General features: G+C 37.2%; 1 protein-coding gene across 1 annotated transcript in view; it reads left to right on the top strand.

Moving 5' to 3' along the window:
- The window catches only part of LOC135199712 (uncharacterized), a 140797-nt gene extending 119616 nt beyond the window's left edge, over positions 1–21181 (top strand). The window contains exons 69-88 of the mRNA XM_064227868.1: positions 20–122; positions 742–910; positions 1298–1428; positions 2109–2321; positions 2978–3203; positions 4411–4898; positions 5626–5799; positions 7076–7194; positions 7613–7685; positions 7920–8033; positions 8270–8468; positions 9169–9326; positions 10931–11080; positions 11564–11930; positions 12080–12205; positions 13097–13287; positions 13911–14150; positions 14709–14891; positions 17658–17795; positions 20878–21181. Coding sequence (XP_064083938.1) covers positions 20–122; positions 742–910; positions 1298–1428; positions 2109–2321; positions 2978–3203; positions 4411–4898; positions 5626–5799; positions 7076–7194; positions 7613–7685; positions 7920–8033; positions 8270–8468; positions 9169–9326; positions 10931–11080; positions 11564–11930; positions 12080–12205; positions 13097–13287; positions 13911–14150; positions 14709–14891; positions 17658–17795; positions 20878–21000 — 3685 coding nt within the window. The 3' untranslated portion in view covers positions 21001–21181. The remainder of the gene's footprint in view (positions 1–19; positions 123–741; positions 911–1297; positions 1429–2108; positions 2322–2977; positions 3204–4410; positions 4899–5625; positions 5800–7075; positions 7195–7612; positions 7686–7919; positions 8034–8269; positions 8469–9168; positions 9327–10930; positions 11081–11563; positions 11931–12079; positions 12206–13096; positions 13288–13910; positions 14151–14708; positions 14892–17657; positions 17796–20877) is intronic.
- Positions 21182–21546: the final 365 nt, after the last annotated feature.

Genomic DNA, 21546 nt, shown 5'->3' with positions numbered 1-21546 from the left:
GATACTAAAATGCTTTCAGGTTAGTCTCGAAACCAGGAGACTTGCAAAAGGACGTACAAGCATTTGTTGACCACTACGCTGCCAGGTTGAAGTGCCTTCTGCTGCGCGACCCACATCACGTGGTAAATGTTTATCTTCTTCTTTTTTCTTTTTATTGCCTTGGCTACTAGAGATCATTTCTGTTGCATCTTGTCCATATTGCAATCTAACCATATTTGTGAGTATCACTACTATCCGAGAGTGTCAAGCTAACTGAATTTTAAACAGAAGCTGTAAGAGATTATTTCTATTCCATCTTGTGCATATTGCAATCTAACCATATTTGTCAATAACCACACAAGAGAGTGCCCAGTTAACTGAATTTTAATCAGAGGCTATAAGAAATTATTTCCATTTCATTTTGTTTATATTTTAATCTACGAGTAATTTTTTGTGTAATTTTATTTACCACACAAGAGTGTGCCCAGTTAATTGAATTTTAAACAGAGGCTATAAGAAATTATTTCCATTTCATTTTGTTTACATTTTAATCTACGAGTAATCATTTTTGTGTAATATTATTTACCACACAAGAGAGTTTCAAGTTAACTGAATTTTCAACAAAAGTTGATGCTTAGGTTACCTCATCGCTTGAGAGCGCGAACTGACATCGACTGCATCATCCCAAGAACAACCTCCTGAAATTGTAACAAGAGAGTTTTATTCTTTTGGTTCCTCACTTTCACTCCTCCCTTGTCTCAGGTTGAGGAGTACTTGAGTGGAGGAATATGGATCAGCACAGAAACGGACAGATGGAAGGAGGAGGTGCAGGACAGACTGGATAACGGCGAAAAAAGATTAATCTACTTATGGGCGCCTCACTCTAGGGCGCTTGACCTGGTCAAGTGGAGTGAAGCCTACCTCGGGAAAGGTACCATTTGTTTGTCAGTTGTCTTTGATTAGATTTTGAAGGTGTCCTCTCTCTACTGGGGTAGCGCCGTCAGTATACCTCACACATTGCACTGTAGGCGTTACTTAAGGTTCTTTGCAGCCTCCCTGCGGCCTGTAGCTGCAACCCCCTTTCATTCCTTTTACTGTACCTCCGTTCATATTCCCTTTCTTCCATCTTGCTATCCACCTTCTCCTAAAAGCTGTTTCATATTGCATACCTTGTTATACCTTTTTTCATACCTTTCCACTCTCAATTTCCCGTCCAGCCCTGAATGACCTCATAGGTGCCATTGCTTGGCCTGTGGCGTAAATTCTACATTCTGCTCTATTCTATCTTCATTACTGTGTTTTCTCTTCTATATTGCAGAGTGTCGCGGAGATATCGCAAAAGAAACCAGGAAGGCTAAGATTATTGTTATCATGGACGGGGAGTGTTCTGAATTCTATTGTCCTCTGTGCTCAACTCACACCATCCTCGATGTGACTTTGGATTATAAGGTAAGGAGCTGTCTTGATCTTCTTGTGAGATTATTCATGGCTTCTGAGATTAATATTCTGTATTGTTTGAGCAATGACAGAAGTTATTCTTATGGATGTCAGTTATAATGTGGAGTAATTATGGCTTAAGAGATTAACACATTATCTGAAGAATATCAATGTTATTTTTCTTTTGGATATCAGTCATTACACCGTTGAAAACTTTTATTCCTTAAGATTATAAGCTTACTGAAATACAGTTAAATTGTCAGGAGTTGAAGTGTATAAACCCTGTTCCGTCTATTTGGGAAGAAATAAGAAAGTCCTCGCTACAAGATTGAGAGCCAAGTAAAGTTTTTTTTATTCACTCAGATGTTTTATTATTATTATTATTATTATTATTATTATTATTATTATTATTATTATTATTATTATTATTTATATTATTATTATTATTATTATTATTCAGAGGATGAACCCTATTCATATAGAACAACCCAACAGGGGTCACTGACTTGAAATTCAAGCTCTCTAAGCCTATGGCGTTCATTCAAAAGAAGTAACAGAAGGTAATGGGAAATACAGAAAGAGGAGATCACTTATTACAAAAAACATAATTTAACAAATGAATAAACCTTGTTGTGAGGAATATTTAAGACCACGCCAAGAAAGTAAACATTTTTCCTACATATTTTCACCAGGGAGCTGTCCACCAGTTCTTGAGGGCCATCTTGAAGTGGCACTCGCCGAGGCTGGAGGAGCAAGTCCAGGCCTCCGTCAGGAGCGTAGCCAAGGCCCAGGCAGGGAAAGGTAAAGCGGAGGAGAACCTCATCAAGACTTTCATAAATTCGAAGAAGGTTACCGATATGACGGAGCTCGAGAGCTTCACCAGCCTGGTCAGGGTTCTCAACGAGGTGAGAGGTGCCTATTTTCTTACTTGTCCTTGTCCCCGTAGGATGGTAGTGCCGTTACTGAGACATTATAGAAGATTATAGGAAGTACAGAAAGAAGAGATCATTTATTAGAGAAAACAAGTTGGTAGATTGATAAATAAATAGGTAGAAATAAAGATAAATAAGTGGGAGGCTGGGAGCCCCGTATTGGCTTTCTCGGGATTCGTGGACTCACGCATTCGCGAATTTCTCTCTGGAACTTATCCACCTATTATTCGCAGGGAATTAATGTATTTACGGTATTTTTCCATGAAAAATATCCACAGATTCCTGTCTTTTTTTATCAGTTTCATCATATAATAGGCTTTTTTTGATGAGACTATTAAAACAAACCAGCTATAAACATTTTGAGTGAGTGTTTCTTGAGTTTTAACTAACAAAATAGGCCATTTTAAGCGTTTTTATAAGGGCTCCAACTATTCCCAGGTTCTAGCTATTCGCGGAGTCGTCAGGTACTCATCCCCCGCGAATAAGGGGGGACCACTGTAGTGCATTACATCTTTGTTTGAACTTTCGAGGTTCTAATTGCACAGCATCCTCGGTTATACCATTATTATTTTAAGTAGGTTTACAAGTATGAGTGAGAAGTAAAGTCAAAGATCCTCATCTGATTGCAGGCAATGGAAAAAGGAATCGAGACAGAGAGGCAGCTGGAAGGCCTCACATCCCAAGTGTCGGAGAAATACCTGAGGGCTTCCAAGTACATCACACGCCTGTATCAGGTGACTCACTTGGTTTCACCCCTGAATTCCGGCTACTCGGTTCCTATCACCCTGCTGTTGGAGAACCTAGCCCACAAAGTGTCCAAGTTGTCAGTCTGCGTCGGAGAAGACTCTAGTAAAGGTTAGTTATGCATTCCGTTAATGTTAATGGCTGTTGTTATTTTTTTTCTCGTTTATTGTTTTCATGATTTCAGACGTGGCAAGATTTTCTTTCTGATTTGTATCAAATCTTATAGGTTTTGATGATGAATTGGAGGGGCAAAGGGCAGATCACCGCGCTATTGCACAAGGTCCTAGAAACTGAACTTGAGGATAATGACTGAGGACCCTCTCACTTTAGGAATTTGGGTCACGTTAGAAGGTTGGGTCATGTTAGGAACTTAGGTCATGTTAGGAACTTGGATCATGTTGGAAACTTGGGTCACATGAGGAATTTGAGTCACATTAGGAACTTGAGTCATGCTAGGAACCTGGGTCATGTTAGGACTTGGGTCATGTTGTGAACTTGCGTCACGTTAGGAATTTAGGTCACGTTAGGAACTTGAGTCATGATAGGAACTTGGGTCATGTTAGGACTTCGGTCAAGTAGGTGGGTCCTAGTGACTTAGCAGGCAGAATAAGGTACCCCTACCTGGAAAGCAACACCCCCCCCCACCTCCCCACAACTTCCATTCCAAGTTCCAAGTTCACAGTGATGGTAATGTAGTCAGTTGAAATCCACTAAGCCCTGAACGGGCAATACCATCCAGCTGTTAATCTTCAGTACTATATTAAGACTCATATCATACATAATACTCTGATTTCTTTGTGTTTTTAGTTGCTCGCTGCTGTTAAAGTAGAAGTTATATCTTACTAAATACTTTAATTGGTCTTTGCCATCAATTTTCAATTTATATCTATCTGAAATATATTTGGCTGAATGGTGAAATCGATGCACGTTACTATGAACATGGAAATTTAGACGTTATATTTGAGCTAATAAGAATAATAAGACCTAAATAAGTGTTGTATAATGAGATGCTTACTACGTTGTATAAAATACACTTCAAAGAATAATATAGACTCACAAAGTGTTGCTATTAAGAAAATATAGTTCAGATACTACAGTAAATTCTGGGAAACATTATGATTTAGCAAAGCTGGATGTTACTCTTGAAGGTTAGAAGTAACACTGATGTCTGACAATGACTGAAAAGAACCATTTGTAAGTTCATGGTAATTCTGGGACTCGGCAGAAAACTAACTTCTCTCTTCATCTGAAAACACCAGAAGTAGCAATTCTTTGACATTTTTACCTCACAGTTATTAAATTGAATATATTTCCTCAGAAACTGACATGGAACAGCAGTTGAAAGAGCTGGACGAAGCAATGACAGCCAGTGTGATAGAGCTTCTGGACACGAGACTCCATTTGCAGCACAGAGTGACTGTGTCCACTTGCTTTGCCTTGGCGAAGCTCGACATGGAGAAGGTCAGGGAAGACTACGTGACTTCCTTCTTGACTCCTCTGGACAAAGGGCGGGACGTCTGGTGGAGACCCAAAAAGATCAAGAAGGAAGCGACTCTGAAAGAAGACGAAAAATGTGAAGGAGATGGAGACGATGAAGGCGAAGAGGAGGGGGAGGCGAAGGCTGATGGTGAAGAGGAGGTTGTTGATGATGCTAAGGAAGAGGAAGGGGAAGGAGATGAAAAAGAAGATGCAGTGAAGGAGGAGGAGGAGGAGGAGGAGGAAGAGAAGAAGAAATTGAGGCGGAAGACTCTGAAGAAGAGCAAGAACAGGATGAAGAATTTGGTCTTGATTGGATGCCCAAGGAATGTGATGCAAAGGTGAGCTGCTGAAATCATGCATTGATGCTCAGTTACTGATAAGAATAAGGCTACTATTTTTTTTTAAAACATAGTTTCTTGTCACAGGTTCTGGGCAATTAGAACGGCGTAGGCGTAGATGTCCCGTTTAAATATATCCCCAAAAGGGGGTAGTGCCATCAGTGCACCTCACGCGGAGCACTGTAGGCATTACTAAAGGTTCTTTGCAACGTCCCTACGGCGCCTAGCTGCAACCTCTTTCGATCCTTTTATTGTACCTCCAGTCATATTCTCTTTCTTCCATCTCACTTTCCACTCTCTCCTAATGATTGTTTCATAGAGCAACTGCCAGGTTTTCCTCTTGTTACACCTTTCAAACCTCCTTACCTCCCAATTTTCCTTTTAGTGCTGAATGCCCTCATAAGTACCAGCATTTGGCATTTGGCCTAAATTTTGATGTTCATATCCTTCCTATTCACTGGCAACTCAGGTATAGATTTTGTGAGAGATAGGAAGGTAACTTTTGGAGAGCGGGGACCCTTTTTTGGGTGGATTGCTCAGCCTTGGCGGAGGTTTGTGGTCTCAACATTCCTGTTATATATTTGCTCGTTTGATGGGTTACATTGTAGTTTCCTCCACGAATTAAAATAAATAAAATAGAAAGATGAGACACTGAAGAAAATAATTGAGAAGACTCACAGAAAAATTAATAGTTCAAGTAATTTTCCTTTTCACAGACAAAGAGAGTCTTTGAGAGGCTGACCAGCCTCTGTTCGAGTCTGTTCCCTTTGCCTGTTGTAGGAGAGGAGTCTGTGGAAGATGTCAGATGTCAGCTGCTGAAGTGGATTCGATCAGAGGACGATGCTCCTTCACCCTCAAGTCTTTTCTGTGTTGATGATGACCTCAGAAAGGTAGTGAAACGTTGTAAGATATGTCTTGATCTATCTATATATCGTATATATATATATATCTATATATACATAAATACATACATATATCTATATATATATATAATACATATATATAATATAATATTATAATATATATATATAGATTTATAATATAGGTTATACCATATATATTATATATATATATAATATAATATATATTATAATCATTATAGATATAGTATTTATATCTATATTAATAATAATATATTAATATAATATAATAAATATATATATATTAATGTATTTATATTATAATATATATATCTATATATAGAATATAATTCATATTTATTATATATAATTTTTATATATACTACATATCTATATTTATTAATATTAATATATATATATATATATATATATATATATATTTATATAATGTATGTAATTTATATATATCTATATACATTTATATATTATAGAATATATATTATATATATATATATATCATATATATATATATATAATATATAATTATTAAATTATATCTATATATATTTTATAAATATATATACTACATATAGATTATATAGGATAATAGATTATTTAGATATATATAATATATATATATATAATACATAATACTATATATATACAAACATACCGTGGGACCTCCTCATTCGCAGGGATGCGTACCAACCCCCTCCTCCCCCCACTTCCCTGAATTAATAGCTAAAATCCACGAATACTTGAAAGCCCCTCAAAAAATGCTTAGAACTGTATATTTTGTTACTTCAAACACAAGAAAACCTTTTAAAAATTTTTGTACCTGAATATTTTAATAGTTTTATCGCAAAAAGTGCATTTAGTCAGGAAATTGTTATGAAAATACAGTCATTTGTGAATACTTCTCTGTGAAAAATACTACTGCGAATAGGCTAATTTCCCGCAAATAACGGGTAGATATGATCCATTGAGAAGTCCACGGGTAGGTGAGTCCGCAAATCTTGAGAATGCAGATGGGGTTACAATGTATATATATATATATATATATATATATATATATATATATATATATATATATATATATATATATATGTGTGTGTGTGTGTGTGTGTGTGTGTGTGTGTGTGTGTGTGTGTGTTGATGTATGTGTGTACATATATTGAAGTATTCTCTACGTCTATGTGTAACCTAGAAGACAATGTGCAGAAAAAATAAACCTTGACCTTCAAGACCAAATTTCCCCCGAAAAGAATCCAGAAATATGAACCCTTATCTTCCAATGCTTCCCTAGGCTTCCCAAGAGGTGCTCTTAGCAAGGCACCTCCGACCTGACTTGCTGATCTCGGCCATGAAGAATCTCGTGGGCATGGCTCTTCCTCCGTCGACGTTGCCAGAGGAGAACTCGGGCCTGTAAGTAGCAAGTAGTAGGAAGTATAGTAATAAGTATAAGTAGCAGGTAGTGAGTAGTGAGAAGTGAGACGTAGGAGTTTTATGTTTTAAATAGTTAAAGTATTTCTGTTGGTGTTAACCTGTGGGATTTGGTTTGCCTGCATATTAGGTTCGATACGTCAAAGTTAATGGTAATTTTCATATGTTACCTTTATCCCGTTTGTAATACTCTCTCTCTCTCTCTCTCTCTCTCTCTCTCTCTCTCTCTCTCTCTCTCTCTCTCTCTCTAAGGCTCAGAAATCTTAGGAATTTCGATTTTATCGTCATATGCCGCATCTATCTACAAGTATTCATAAACTTATAAAAAATCTGAAAATATATATATATATATATATATATATATATATATATATATATATGAAGTATTTTATTTTCATAGGTTGTCTCGTGCTCTGACCCAACACTGGCGACCCAAGATGACCCCGAGGACGGGCATAAGTGACCTCATACAGGTCCGTGTTATTGCCAGCTTAACAAAGATGACCCCATCTTGTTTCGTATATACTGCAAACCCTTCATGTAGACATATAAACATCTCACGATTTGTAATACCGTCATGGCTCTGCAATCAAATGTATGATTTATATATGTATATATATATATATATATATATATATATATATATATATATATATATATATATATGTATATATGAGCGTTTGTGATTTCATTCGCCTTTTTACCAGATTCACGTTGGAGGCGGAACGCAACCTCTCCATGATTTGCTGACAGCTGCAAAAAAAGCTGGTCTGCCTTACTACAAGCTCACCTTTCTCTCCATGGCCACTGCCTCGCAACAGGTAAGGATTGACCTGAGTCTCTGTGTTATCTTGAGCTAGACAAGACTCACCTCAGTCTCTGTTATTTTAAGAATGGGAAAAGATTACGTAGACCTACTTTTCGTGAAGGATTACTTAAGAAAATATATCATCCTTAGGCCTAGTGCCTAGCTCGGCAGCCTAAAATTTCGTAAAATCAATCGGTGGCTCTTTCTCAATAAAGGCCCTTTTTCTTCTTCTTCGTCACAACTTTCCAGGAACTGCGTCGTCGAGTGGTCATGGCCGCCCGCCGGAAGACGTGGCTCGTTCTGCTGGACTGTGAGGTCCTGCCAGACTCCCTTTGGAGTATTCACGCTGCCCTTAAGCTCCTGCCCTCGACGCTCTCTGCCCCTACAGTCATTTGCCTCCTGGCCAAGGGACTCCATACCGTGGAGGAAATAAACAGCTCCGTCGTGGGTCAGTAAAGTGTTGCGTTTGCTTTTGTTAGGATGGAATTGGAGAATTGGAATGTCTATAGTATTCCAGTGTCTGGTAAAATTGTGGCTATTTGCCACTGTATTTGGTATTGTTAAGTTTGCTATGTTACTACAGGTTGTGGTTTTAGGATTAAAAGATACAGCGTTTGATTTAGCTTTAATAAAAAAAAGGCATAAATGTTCATTCTAATATTCACTCATTATCAGAACTCAAAAATCAGTTCATATTGTTATCGCAGAATTGACTCATTCTCGGGAATAAACTCATATTGTTGTCACAGAATTGACTCATTATCAGAAATCAATTCATATTGTTGTCACAGAATTGACTTATTATCAGAAATCAATTCATATTGTTGTTGTAGAATTGACTCATTATCAGAAACCAATTCACATTGCTGTTGTAGAATTGACTCATTATCAGAAATCAATTCATATTGTTGTCACAGAATTGACTCATTATCAGAAATCAATTCATATTGTTGCAGAATTGACTCATTATCAGTAATTAATTCAGAATATTGTTGCAGGATTATCTGACACTTACAGAAAAAAAAATCTTTGGAAATAAAACGGGAAATACTAATAGAAGGCAAAAAACCCAATTGACCTCACTTCTCTCGAGTTGCTTCTTAGCTTTTTTCTCTAAATACTAACAGTTCCTCCTCGTTCTCCAACAGTTCAGCTTGAGATACCGAACACCTTATCATCCAACCTGGCAACACATCTGCAGTTTGGTTACGACCACCTCCAAGCGCACGTCGGCGCCAGCGGATCGAACCCGGGGCAGACGCAAGCTGCGATATTGGCAACTGCGTACATCTTTTCGCTGTTACAGGTAAGTATACGTCAATGAAAGGGATTTCCTCTGTACAGGTAACATAGATTAATTAAGAAAAGCGTGCTTATTATTATTATTATTATTATTATTATTATTATTATTATTATTATTATTATTATTATTATTATTATTATTATTATTATTTTTATTATTTATTTTTTTAGGAGTCCATCACTTTTCTTACTATGTGCTCTGTTTCTTGGAGCATACTCTTCTGCATGAGTCCTGGGGCTACTTCAGCCTCTAGTTCTTCCAGATTCCTTTTCAGGGATCTTAGGATCGTGGATCATAGTGTTCCTATGATTATGGGTACAACTTCCACTGCCATATCCCAATCCTTATTATTTCTATTTTCAGGTCTTGATACTTATCCATTTTTCCCCTTTCTTTCTCTTCGACTCTGGTGTCCCATGGTATTGCGACATCAATGAGTGACACTTTCTTCCTAATTTTGTCAATCAACGTCACATCTGGTCTACTTGCACGTATCACCCCATCTGTTCTGACACCATAGTCCCAGAGGATCATTGCCTGATTGTTTATTATTAGTATCATTCAGAAGATGAACCCTATTCATAAGGAACAAGCCCACCAAGGGGGCCATTGGCTTTAAATTCAACCTTCCAAAGAATATGGTGCTCATCTGGAAGTAAGAGAAGGTAACGAGACATACAGAAAGAAAGCATTTCAGTTATCTCACGAGAAAGTTTAATTCTCGTATTATTTTTACCGAAACGAAAGGAAGCATTCTTTCCAAAATTTATTTATTATTTTATAGACAATGTTTTGGTGTTCATCCATATGGAGAGTTTTGTCAGCTTACGTAACTATAATAGACCCTAAAACTTGTATGTTACATAATACAAAATAGATAAAGAACCTGTAGCCAGAGTTACGTTACTGTAACAGACTTACTTGGAGATATCTGATCTAATTATCATCGATCGGAGGAAACTATGTTATTACAACAACCTTGACAAAGATACAATATTATTCTGACTGTCTTGTAGAGTTTACACTGTGTAAGTTGAGATGAGTTATGTGTATTGTCATTCATTTATTGTTATTTTCTATCCCTTTTCCATATTTCATATGTGAGCATTCTAATGATAATAATAATAATAAAACAAATGAAAGTCATAAAGAGACCTTAACAAGCACTTTCTCAAAACAGGATTTGTTTTTCCATGTAAGGGACTCGTGTGAATAATAATAATAATAATAATAATAATAATAATAATAATAATAATAATAATAATAATAATAATAATAATAATAATAATAATAATAATAATAATAATTTATGAAATAAAAATCCACAATTATATAATAAACTGCTTTTGACTTTTAAATAATAATATAATAATAATAATAATAATAATAATAATAATAATAATAATAATAATAATAATAATAATAATAATAATAATAATTAATTATAATAATATTCATGGTAGTATGAGTCTTAAAATTAAGAAACAAATCGACAGTTATTTAAATGTGCGTATCTTTAAAGTAAAACTGTTATATCTTTAAATATATGTATATCTTTAAATATATGATAATGAGAATGATAATAGCAATAATAATTTATCCACCAGACGCGGAGAATATACGGAGAGAACAGTTGGGTTTCGCGACCTCTCCTGACCCAAGCAATTTTTAAGGAATCTCTTTCTGCCGCTCACCACCTCACCGAAGCATTCAAGGGGAAGGTCACCTGGGAGACCCTGGCTGCTCTTCTGGCAAAGGTCAGGCTTATAAACAATGTTTTAACGTTTCCCATTCTTTTATTTAGACCTAACCTTTCTTTGGACCTTATTTCAACTTTTTAGATGAAAAAATAAGGCTTATAAATAAGGATTTCCTGTTTTGACTTCTTTAATTTAGACCTGACGTTGCTTTGGACCTGATTTCAGCTTTTTAGATTAAAAGAAGATTGGAAACAAGCAACGAAAACATTACTTAAGCGTCTTTGCAGTGTTCCTTTGGCCCCAAGCTGCAACCTCTTTTATTCTTTTATTGTACCTCCGTTCATATTCTCTTTCTTCCATCTCACTTCCCACCCTCTCCTTACAATTGGTTCAGAGTGCAACTGCGAGGTTTTCCTCCTGTTACACCTTTCAAACCTTTTTGCTCTCAATTTCCGTTTCAGCGCTTAATAACGACTCCATAGGTCCCAGCGCTTGGCTTTTTGTGTGTAAACTCTACGTCCTATTCTATTCTCTCTCCAGGTGACTTACGGCAGCGTCGTCACTGCCGCCTTAGACCAGCACATCATCGACAGAATCTTCGCTGACCACCTGAACGACAAGAGTTACTTCCTCCCCGTCAAACAGATGAAGGTGCACAGGCAGGCGAGCGTCGTGGAGACGCCGACACCAGATGGCACCACTGAGCAGCCTGGCCTTGGTGGTCCCACGGGGGATGAGGCGGACAGGGTCCTCTCTCCTGTACCCACAATCACGACTCCAGTACTGCTGGGGACGTCTGGTGGTCCTCACCAGCAGCCTTTGGAAGCCCAGGGCAACATCCTGCTTTATTCGTTTCCAGAGAGGAAACTGGTGCTGGATCTAAAACTTCCTCCACAACAGGCCATTGGTTAGTTGGGTGTACCTGCAACAAAGGATGAGTTATCTTCTAGTTTCTGCACACTTTTAAATTGAAGTTACATTGTAGTTCCCTGAGGAAAACTGGCATATATAAATTTCATTTGTTGGTCCTTTCCTGAAAAAATTCTTTGTCAACAGAACGGGTTTGTGAGGTAGCGGAGATCTCCGAGGCGCAACTTGTAGGACTAAGCGAACAGTACCGCCATTTGCAAAGCCACCAGGAACTAACCAACAGTCTTGAGGTCTTCACAGCCACTCCTTTGGGTAAGGTTTCGCTTTCAGTCATTTGGTGATTTCTGTCATTTTCAGTAATACTCTTGTTGCATAGTGTCCCATGATTAGCTGACCACACTATATAGAACTTGTAGCCTTTTGTAGTATTATAATATATTGTAAAGTGCTGTCATTTTCATCCTCATTTTCATTTTAATTACTGTCATCATTCGTGGTTTGTCTAATACTTGTTACACCACATTCTTAAACCCTGTTCCAACCTTCTTCATCTGCTTGGGGTCTGCTCCAGCTCACTTCACCTTGAAGTTAGATCTGATAGGAGATTGTAAACACCTCAGAATTACTCTATTACTGTAACTCATCAAATCTGTCTGGTGCCCAATATCATACTGTTGATTTACACAGCTTAAATGAAGACTGTTACCCTCCCAAACAGATTACTTGTTAGGATGTCATTCATCTTAAGAAGCGTCTCATTTTCTCTGACTTGGCATGACGGATGTTGTGCTTTTTTGAAGACGGGACTAGCCAATTATTATTATTATTATTATTATTATTATTATTATTATTATTATTATTATTATTATTATTATTATTATTATTATTATTATCCATTCATATCGAACAAACTCCCCACTTGGACCATTGACTCGAAATTCAAGCTTCCAAAGAATAGTATGGTATTCATTAGGAAGAAGTAAGAGGAGTTTAAGGGGAAATACAGAAAGATCTCCCTTGTTATTAAAGAAGAAAAAAAAATAAAAACAGCAATAAATAGATAAAAATGTATTGAAATGCAAGGAATACATTCAGTCGGTGAAAAAGTGAAACCAATCAGTCATATCCTCTTTTTTTCGTCTTTTTTTTTTTTTTTTTTTTTTTTTTTTTTTTTTTTTTTTTTTTTTTTTTTCCCGTTTCCAGTGAGCGTACCTAAACACGCAGTGATGAGGATGCTAAAAGAATTGCAAGGTCGCCTCCATGGTCCCCTCGGTCCTCGTGCTGCCCAGGTTGTCAAGGAGGAGGACCTAGAGACTCTCGCCTGGCAACGGGAAGTGGAGATTTGGGATGAAATGCAAGGGAAGATGTCTCATCAGCTACTCCAAATTGAGGAGGTGAACTTGAAGAGATGATGTTTCTCACTCTCTTTCCCTTTGTTTCGTTATGTATATTGTATATTAGACGTTTGCTTTGAAACAGCTGTGTAAAAGTGGTTTAACTGCAAAGGTGAAAGGCTCTTTGTGACCTACATAGACCTAGAAAAGTTTGATATAAATTATATGAATGCTGTTTGGAGAGTGCTGATGTTTTAGTTAGTGTATGTATACACAAATATGGATATATATGTATATAATATATGATATATATATATATAAAGTATATGTATACACACAAAAATATATTTATATACACATATATTTATATCTCAAGTATAAAAGGCCCATTAAAACACTCTTCTGGTTTAAAGTGTTTCAATGGGCCTTTTATACATGAGACTTATCTTGTTTTAACAGAAGAATTTATTTACTTATATTTACAAACAAGTATATATATATATATATATATATATATATATTATATATATATATATATATATATATATAATATATATATAATTGTGTGTGTGTATAGAGAGAGAGAGAGAGAGAGAGAGAGAATCTCAATTAAATATTGACAAAGACAATGTAACCACGTAGCATTTCTCGCACCCCTTTCAAAAACTCTTCCAAACAAAAAGGCCCTGTCCAGAGGGTGTGCCCGACCAGCACAGGCCTTATTGGCCCTGTCAGACATTGTTCGTGAGTGTGTGTTGGATCCCGACAACTGCGTGACCTCCAAGGGTGACCTCAAGGGTGATGTGAGACAAGCAGCAGCGAAGGACAACCTCGTAACCCTCTGGATAGCGAGGACCATCACGAAGGACGTGCTGTTTCTGAGCGAGGAATGGAAGGCTCGCCACCACCACCTTTTGTGTTGGGTGCGTTCCTTATCCTACTTTTTTTTTATCATCTTGTGTGATCGTATCCGTTTTGCTTTTGGGTGATAATCATCTTTGTTTACTTAAGAGTCCGATACAGCATAGATGTTTGAAAGCAATGTCTCTTGTGCTTGACAGATCTTTGTATTTTTTTTTTATATGTGTCCAATAATAAATTTTGTGTTATTTTTTTATATTTTTTTTCTATTATGTGATAGTGTAGTAGTCGTTCGGGCCTGATGGTGTAATTTTAGTCTCGTGCTTAACACTGTAGTAGTTTCTTGGCCGAAACCATCCGGTCCCTAGCTGCAACCACTTTTATTCCTTTTACTGTACCTCCCTTCGTATTCTTTTTATTCCATCTTTCCAACCTCGCTTAACAACTCAACAATTGTTCCATAGTGCAACTGCTTTGATGTTTTCATCCTGTTACACCTTTAAGAACTTTTCATTCTCAATTTCGCTGTGAGTGCTGAATGACCTCATGGGTCACAGCGATTACCCTATGGCCTAAAATTTTATGTAGCACTCCATTCCATTTCATTTTTGGGACCTCAGGCCGAAAGCGAGCTGGCTCCCGCCGTCGTCCGCCTCGGGATGATGGAGATGCCCGGCTGGTGGCTGACGCGCCTCCGTCAGGCGGTGTGCACAAAGGCCCACTGGCTCCTGCAGGGATCTCTAGTCTACGCCGTCCCGTCGAAGCCCGGCGACGACGAAGATGACGAGGAACGTCCTAAGCAGGTGAGGAAATTACTGGGTCCTTTTCCACTTCCAGAACTCCTCAGTTTGCACATTATATATATATATATATATATATATATATATATATATATATATATATATATATATATATATATATATATATATATATATAGTATAATAGAGAGAGGGTAGACCGACACATCAAAGTATAATATACTAGATTGCTTGCTTACGGAACACTTGAAAGTTACAGTTAATGAAAAAGGCACGTCGTCAACACGTGCCGTGCGACTATCTTTGAATTCGCCAAGTGATTATCTTCTCGAGACACTTCGCTCAGGGAAGGAAGAAATGCTTCGGTGGGGCAGCAACTCTTTTGAATGTAGAATATCGTCGGGGCTGCTTCTACTACGACCTTTTATTTCTTTATTCCTCGCACTGTTGTACGAAATCGCAAAAACTTCACTGTGAAACTCCCCCCCCGAAAAAAACTCACTAAAGTACAAAACCTCACTGTGAAACTCCCCCTAAAAAACCTCACTAAAACACAAAACCTCACTGTGAAACTCCCCCTAAAAAACCTCACTAAAATACAAAACCTCACTGTGAACTCCCCCCTAAAAAACTCACTAAAAATAACAAAAAACCTCCACTTGTGGAAAACTCCCCCCCAAAAAAAAACTCACAAAAAAAAACCACAAAAACCCTCACTGTGAAACTCCCCCCACCTCACCAAAAACCCACAAAACCTCACTGGGTACTCCCCCTAAAAAAAAAACCTCAAAACCTAAAATACACCTCCCTGTGAAACTCCCCCCAAAAAACCTCACCAAAACCACCAAAACAAAAAACCTCACCGTGAAACTCCCGGAAAAAAAACTCACTAAAAAACACAAAACTCCACTGTAGAACTCCCCCCAAAAAAAACCCCCAAAAAAATCACTAAACACAAAACCTCACTGAGAAATCACCACAAAAACTCACTGTGAAACCCCCCCCCCAAAAAAAAAAAAAACAAAACCCCCCCAAAAAAAAAAAAAAAACTCTTGTGAAACTCAAAACTCCCAAAAAACCTCACTAAAACACAAAAAACTCAAAAAACCTTTCACTTTCAAACTCTCCCCCCAAAAAAACTCACTAAAACACAAAACCTCTCTGAAACTCCCCCCTAAAAAACCCTCACTCAAACTCCCGAAAAAACTTCACTCTAAACCCAAAACCACTGATTGATTTGCTAATTCTCACTGGCGTGGCAGCGACGAGGTTATTGACGCCGTTTCAGTAAAAGGAATCACAAAGGAAAGAGTTAATTAATAAGCTTTAAATATATTTATATACAAATCTGTCAGAGAACTATAGGAGTCCAAGCGAAGATGCAATGCGTTGCTACCTTAATGCAATTCAACTTGTATTTCAATATTTTGTTTCCATTGTTAATTTCTCAATTTACCTGTTTTGCTAATATGTGGTTGACTCTTTCTGTGTTTTCCATTGTCTTCTGTCACTTTTTTCGAATGAACACCATCGTCTTTGGAAGGTTGCATTTCAAGTCAGTGGCCCCTGTGATGGGCTTCTTCCATATGAATGGAGTTCATCTCCTGAATGATAATCATGGTAATAGTAATAGTAATATGGGATGGATTCTGCAATTATGAAAGTAAGCTTTTCGTTATAACTTCAGGAGAACTGATAAATAAAAATGCTAAATCAGAAAAACATGAGCTACATTTTTTTTTTAAATATACGCAAACAGTATTCAGTTATGCTGCTAATAAGTACGATTGCCCTAGAATGGTTAATTGTGTGAAATGCTTCATACTGGTATTGAAGGCCATCTTTTCATTGTGTTTGTGATGAGAAAAAGTAAAACAACTACAAACTTTATTTCGTAACTGAAGTGGCACGCATGAACACCTCTATAATGTAGTAATCATGTGTATAGCGCTACGACGTAATTAGAAATGTCTTGAAAACGTAGATTAGAATTAATTTTTTTCTCATATATATATTGTAAGAATGATCAAGTAGTTTGTTTTAAAGTTGTCTTTCTTCTTTTTCTTCTTCTCCTCCTCCTCCTCCTCCTTCCTTCTCCTTCCTTCCTCCTTCTTCTTCCTTCTTCTTCTCCTTCCTCCGTCTCCTTCTGCTTGCTTCCTCCTTCTCCTCCTCCTCCTCCTTCCTTCCTTCCTCCTTCCTTTTCCTCCTTCTCCCTTCCTTCCTCCTCCTTCTTCCTTTTTTCCTCCTCCTCCTCCTTCCTCCTTCCTTCCTTCCTCCTTCCTTCCTTCCTTCTCTTCTTCCTTCATCCTTCCTCCTCCTCCTTCCTCCTTCCTTCTTCCTTCCTTCTCTTCTTGTCTTGCTTCTCCTTCTCCTTCTTCTCCTTCTCCTTCTTCTCCTTCTCCTTCTCTTCTTCTTCTTCTCCTCCTTCTCCTTCTTCCTCTTCTGCTTCTCCTTCTCCTTCTTCTCCTTCTCTTTCTTCTTCTCCTCCTCCTCCTTCTCCTTCTCCTTCTTCCTTCTCTTCTTCTTCCTTCCTTCTTCCTTCTCTCTTCTCCTTCTTCCTTCTTTTTCTTCCTTCTCCTTCTTCTTCTTCCTTCTTCTTCTTCCTTCTTCTTCTTCTTCTTCCTCCTTCTTGGCTTCTCCTTACCTCTTCCTTCCTCCTTCTCTTCTTCTTCTTCTCTTCTTCTTCTCCTTCCCCCCTCCTCTTCCTACTTCTTCTTCTCCTCCTCCTTCTTCTTTTTCTTTTCCTCCTTATTCTTCTTCTTCTCCTTCTCCTTCTCTGTCTTCTTCTTCCTCTTCTTCTTCCTCAAACAGGGTGCTTACGTATCTGGAGGCAATCTAGTCGGTGGGAGGTGGTATAAGGATAAGGTTTATCCCGATGCTCCCAATGAGCCTAACCTTCCGATGACCTTCGCTGTGACCGTGTCTCATGCCATGAAGCCAACGCCTGTTGTAAGTGCTTTCAAAAGTCTCACTTTTTAATACACTATAAATATAGTACACACACACATAGTATAAAAGGAGCCCATAAAAACGCCAAAATATAGAAAGTAAGAGACTGCTGAAGATGACAGCAGTCTCTGAAATATGGTAGTTCTCACTTTCTATATTTTGGCGTTTTAATGTGCTCCCTTTATTAGATGGAATTCTGTTGTAGCAGAACATTCTTACCTGTCACATATATATATATATATATATATATATATATATATATATACATATATATATATGTGTATATATATATATATATATATATATATATATATATATATATATATATATAGATATATGCTTAAAAAAATCATAGTAGATGCACGTGACTTCATTAAATAATAGAATACCACAGGAAAATGATAGGCAGAAATCCAAGCGCTTTCGTCTTTACTAAGACGAAAAGCCCTTGGATTTTTGCCTATCATTTCTCTGTGGTATTTGCTTATATATATAATATAAAGAAAAAATAGCACTAACATGAAAGTTGAAATAAAATATTTAAACGCAAAATGCTTATTAGGAGCACCTTTACTAACAAACGACTGATTGGAACTCAAAACATATGAATAAGATGCAATAATTTATTCATTTTTGCCTATTATCTTCTCATAAACATTATGTTTATTGGCGAAGCAAATCCACAGTTATGTTATAAATGGGTGTCTATTTTAGAAATAAATCTGAACAGATTTTCTAAAGCTCTCTGTAGATATTTATTTTTACATATTTATGTATCCAAATATAACTGTGGATTTATTCCTCCATTTCAGGACTAATGCTACTATTATTTATTATTATTATTATTATTATTATTAATTATTTTTTTTTTTTTTTTTTTTTTTTTTTTTTTTTTTTGTTCTATCACAGTCCTCCAATTCGACTGGGTGGTATTTATAGTGTGGGGTTCCGGGTTGCATCCTGCCTCCTTAGGAGTCCATCACTCTTCTTACTATGTGTGCCGTTTCTAGGATCACACTCTTCTGCATGAGTCCTGGAGCTACTTCAGCTTCTAGTTTTTCTAGATTCCTTTTCAGGGATCTTGGGATCGTGCCTAGTGCTCCTATGATTACGGGTACGATTTCCACTGGCATTTCCCATATCCTTCTTATTTCTATTTTCAGATCTTGATACTTATCCAATTTTTCCCTCTCTTTCTCTTCAACTCTGGTGTCCCATGGTATTGCGACATCGATGAGTGATACTTTCTTCTTGACCTTGTCAATCAACGTCACGTCTGGTCTGTTTGCACGTATCACCCTATCCGTTCTGATACCATAGTCCCAGAGGATCTTTGCCTGATCGTTTTCTATCACTCCTTCAGGTTGGTGCTCGTACCACTTATTACTGCAAGGTAGCTGATGTTTCTTGCACAGGCTCCAGTGGAGGGCTTTTGCTACTGAATCATGCCTCTTTTTGTACTGGTTCTGTGCAAGTGCCGGGCATTCACTTGCTATGTGGTTTATGGTTTCACTTTTCGTATTGCACTTCCTACATATGGGAGAGATGTTATTTCCGTCTATCGTACTTTGAACATATCTGGTTCTTAGGGCCTGATCTTGTGCCGCTGTTATCATTCCTTCAGTTTCCTTCTTTAGCTCTCCCCTCTGTAGCCATTGCCAATTGTCATCGCTGGCTAGTTCTTTAGTCTGTCTCATGTATTGTCCGTGCATTGGTTTGTTGTGCCAGTCCTCTGTTCTTTCTGTCTTTCTCCTGTCTCTGTATATTTCTGGGTCTTCGTCTACTTTTATTAGTCCTTCTTCCCATGCACTCTTTAGCCACTCGTCTTCACTGGTTTTCAGATATTGCCCCAGTGCTCTGTTTTCGATGTTGAGCAGTCCTCTATACTTAGTAGTCCTCTCCCTCCTTCCTTTCGTGTTATGTATAGTCTGTCCGTATTTGCTCTTGGGTGTAGTGCTTTGTGTATTGTCATTTGTTTCCTGGTTTTCTGATCTATGCTGCGGAGTTCTGCCTTCGTCCATTCCACTATTCCTGCGCTGTATCTGATTACTGGCACTGCCCATGTGTTTATGGCTTTTATCATATTTCCGGCGTTGAGTTTTGACTTGAGTATCGCCTTGAGTCTCTGCATATATTCTTTCCTGATCGTGTCCTTCATCTCTTGGTGTTTTATATCTCCTCCTTCCATTATTCCCAGGTATTTGTATCCTGTCTCATCTATGTGTGATGTTTGCTCCCATCTGGTAGCTTTTTTATCCCTTCAGTTCTCGTTACTTTGGCCTTTTTGTATGTTGACTAAGGCGCATTTTTCTATTATTATTATTATTATTATTATTATTATTATTATTATTATTATTCTGTATGCTGGAAACAGACCTTCATTCAAACATGTTTTGTGGAGAATAATGGTAGAATTTACAGCATTGATTCTATATAAAATTTTCTCAATTCTTTTAATAAAAAAAATGTCATTAGAAGAATTGAGAGAATTTTTGTTGAAAATGAATGCTGTAAATTCTGCCAATATTTCCAATAAACAAGTATTATTATTATTATTATTATTATTATTATTATTATTATTATTATTATTATTATTATTATTATTATTATTATTATTTATTATTTCGGAGAAAAACAAATCCACCCTTACGTAAGGGTACATCTGTTTAAAAATATGTACCTATTCATAACTGTGGATTTTCTCAATTTCAAGACTCATGCAAATGCTATGATTATTATTATTATTATTATTATTATTATTATTATTATTAGAAAGGAGGCCTTCTCCGAGGACAGTAGCATTGTATATTTAATAGCTGTTTCAACGGCATTTAATTTATATGGAATCTTCTCTATTCTTTTTGTTTTCTTTTTCTCATCAGCATGTAGCTGATATATCAGGTTTCCTTAGGACATAAAAAGACAACTGAAATTTATATAGAATTGAGAAGAATCTATATAAATTAAATGCCGTTGAAACAGCTATATTATTATTACTATTATTATTATTATTGGAGTATTTTTGTAATTATTTTGATTCTTATTTCATTTATATATTAATTTCCCTCCCCACCCCCCACAGGGATGTGCCTGGGTACCAGTGTTAGAGAAGAGAAGGGCAGAGAAACCTTTATTTCTAGCACTTCTGCCTCTCCACTCGAGCCTTTCTTCAAAGCGATCTCCTCTGCATGTTATCTTGCACTGACGTCATTTCCTGTCCGTCCGCCAGCCCGTGCAGACATATACACTACGTCCTTTCCTAAAATTCCTGTGGATTTAACTCGACGCTAAACACCTTTTCAGACCTTTTTAGGCTTTCCTAACCTTCCCCCACCCCCATCACCAACAACTTGTTTCAGACCTTTTTAGGTTTTCCTAACTTGGCCCTCCCCCCCCCCCCCCCCTTCACGGCCCGCCCCCCCCCCCCCCCCCCCCCCTCAGCAACAAAGTATTTTGTAGGCGTTACTCCCCAAGCAAACGAAAACCTATGCCTTCTTGACGATTTCGGCCGAAATCGTATTAGATTAACGTTTATATCAAACAGAAATGGCGTTGAATATCATTTAAATGTAAGAAGATATAAGACTTAGCAAGAGTGCCATGACTATCAATGTTTATCACCGGAAGTCTTGGTGTGCGACCTTCAGTCGAGAGAAAAAGCTTTTAATTAAAAAAGAGAAGAAAAAAAAACTACTTTTGCGGCTGTTACATCCTGTGACCGTTAAACAATGGTCAGAACAGAAGAGGCTTT

The sequence above is a fragment of the Macrobrachium nipponense genome, chromosome 26 (assembly GCF_015104395.2).
Source record: "Macrobrachium nipponense isolate FS-2020 chromosome 26, ASM1510439v2, whole genome shotgun sequence".
Taxonomy (NCBI): Eukaryota; Metazoa; Arthropoda; class Malacostraca; order Decapoda; family Palaemonidae; genus Macrobrachium; species Macrobrachium nipponense.
This window is presented reverse-complemented; position numbering and strand designations above follow the sequence as displayed.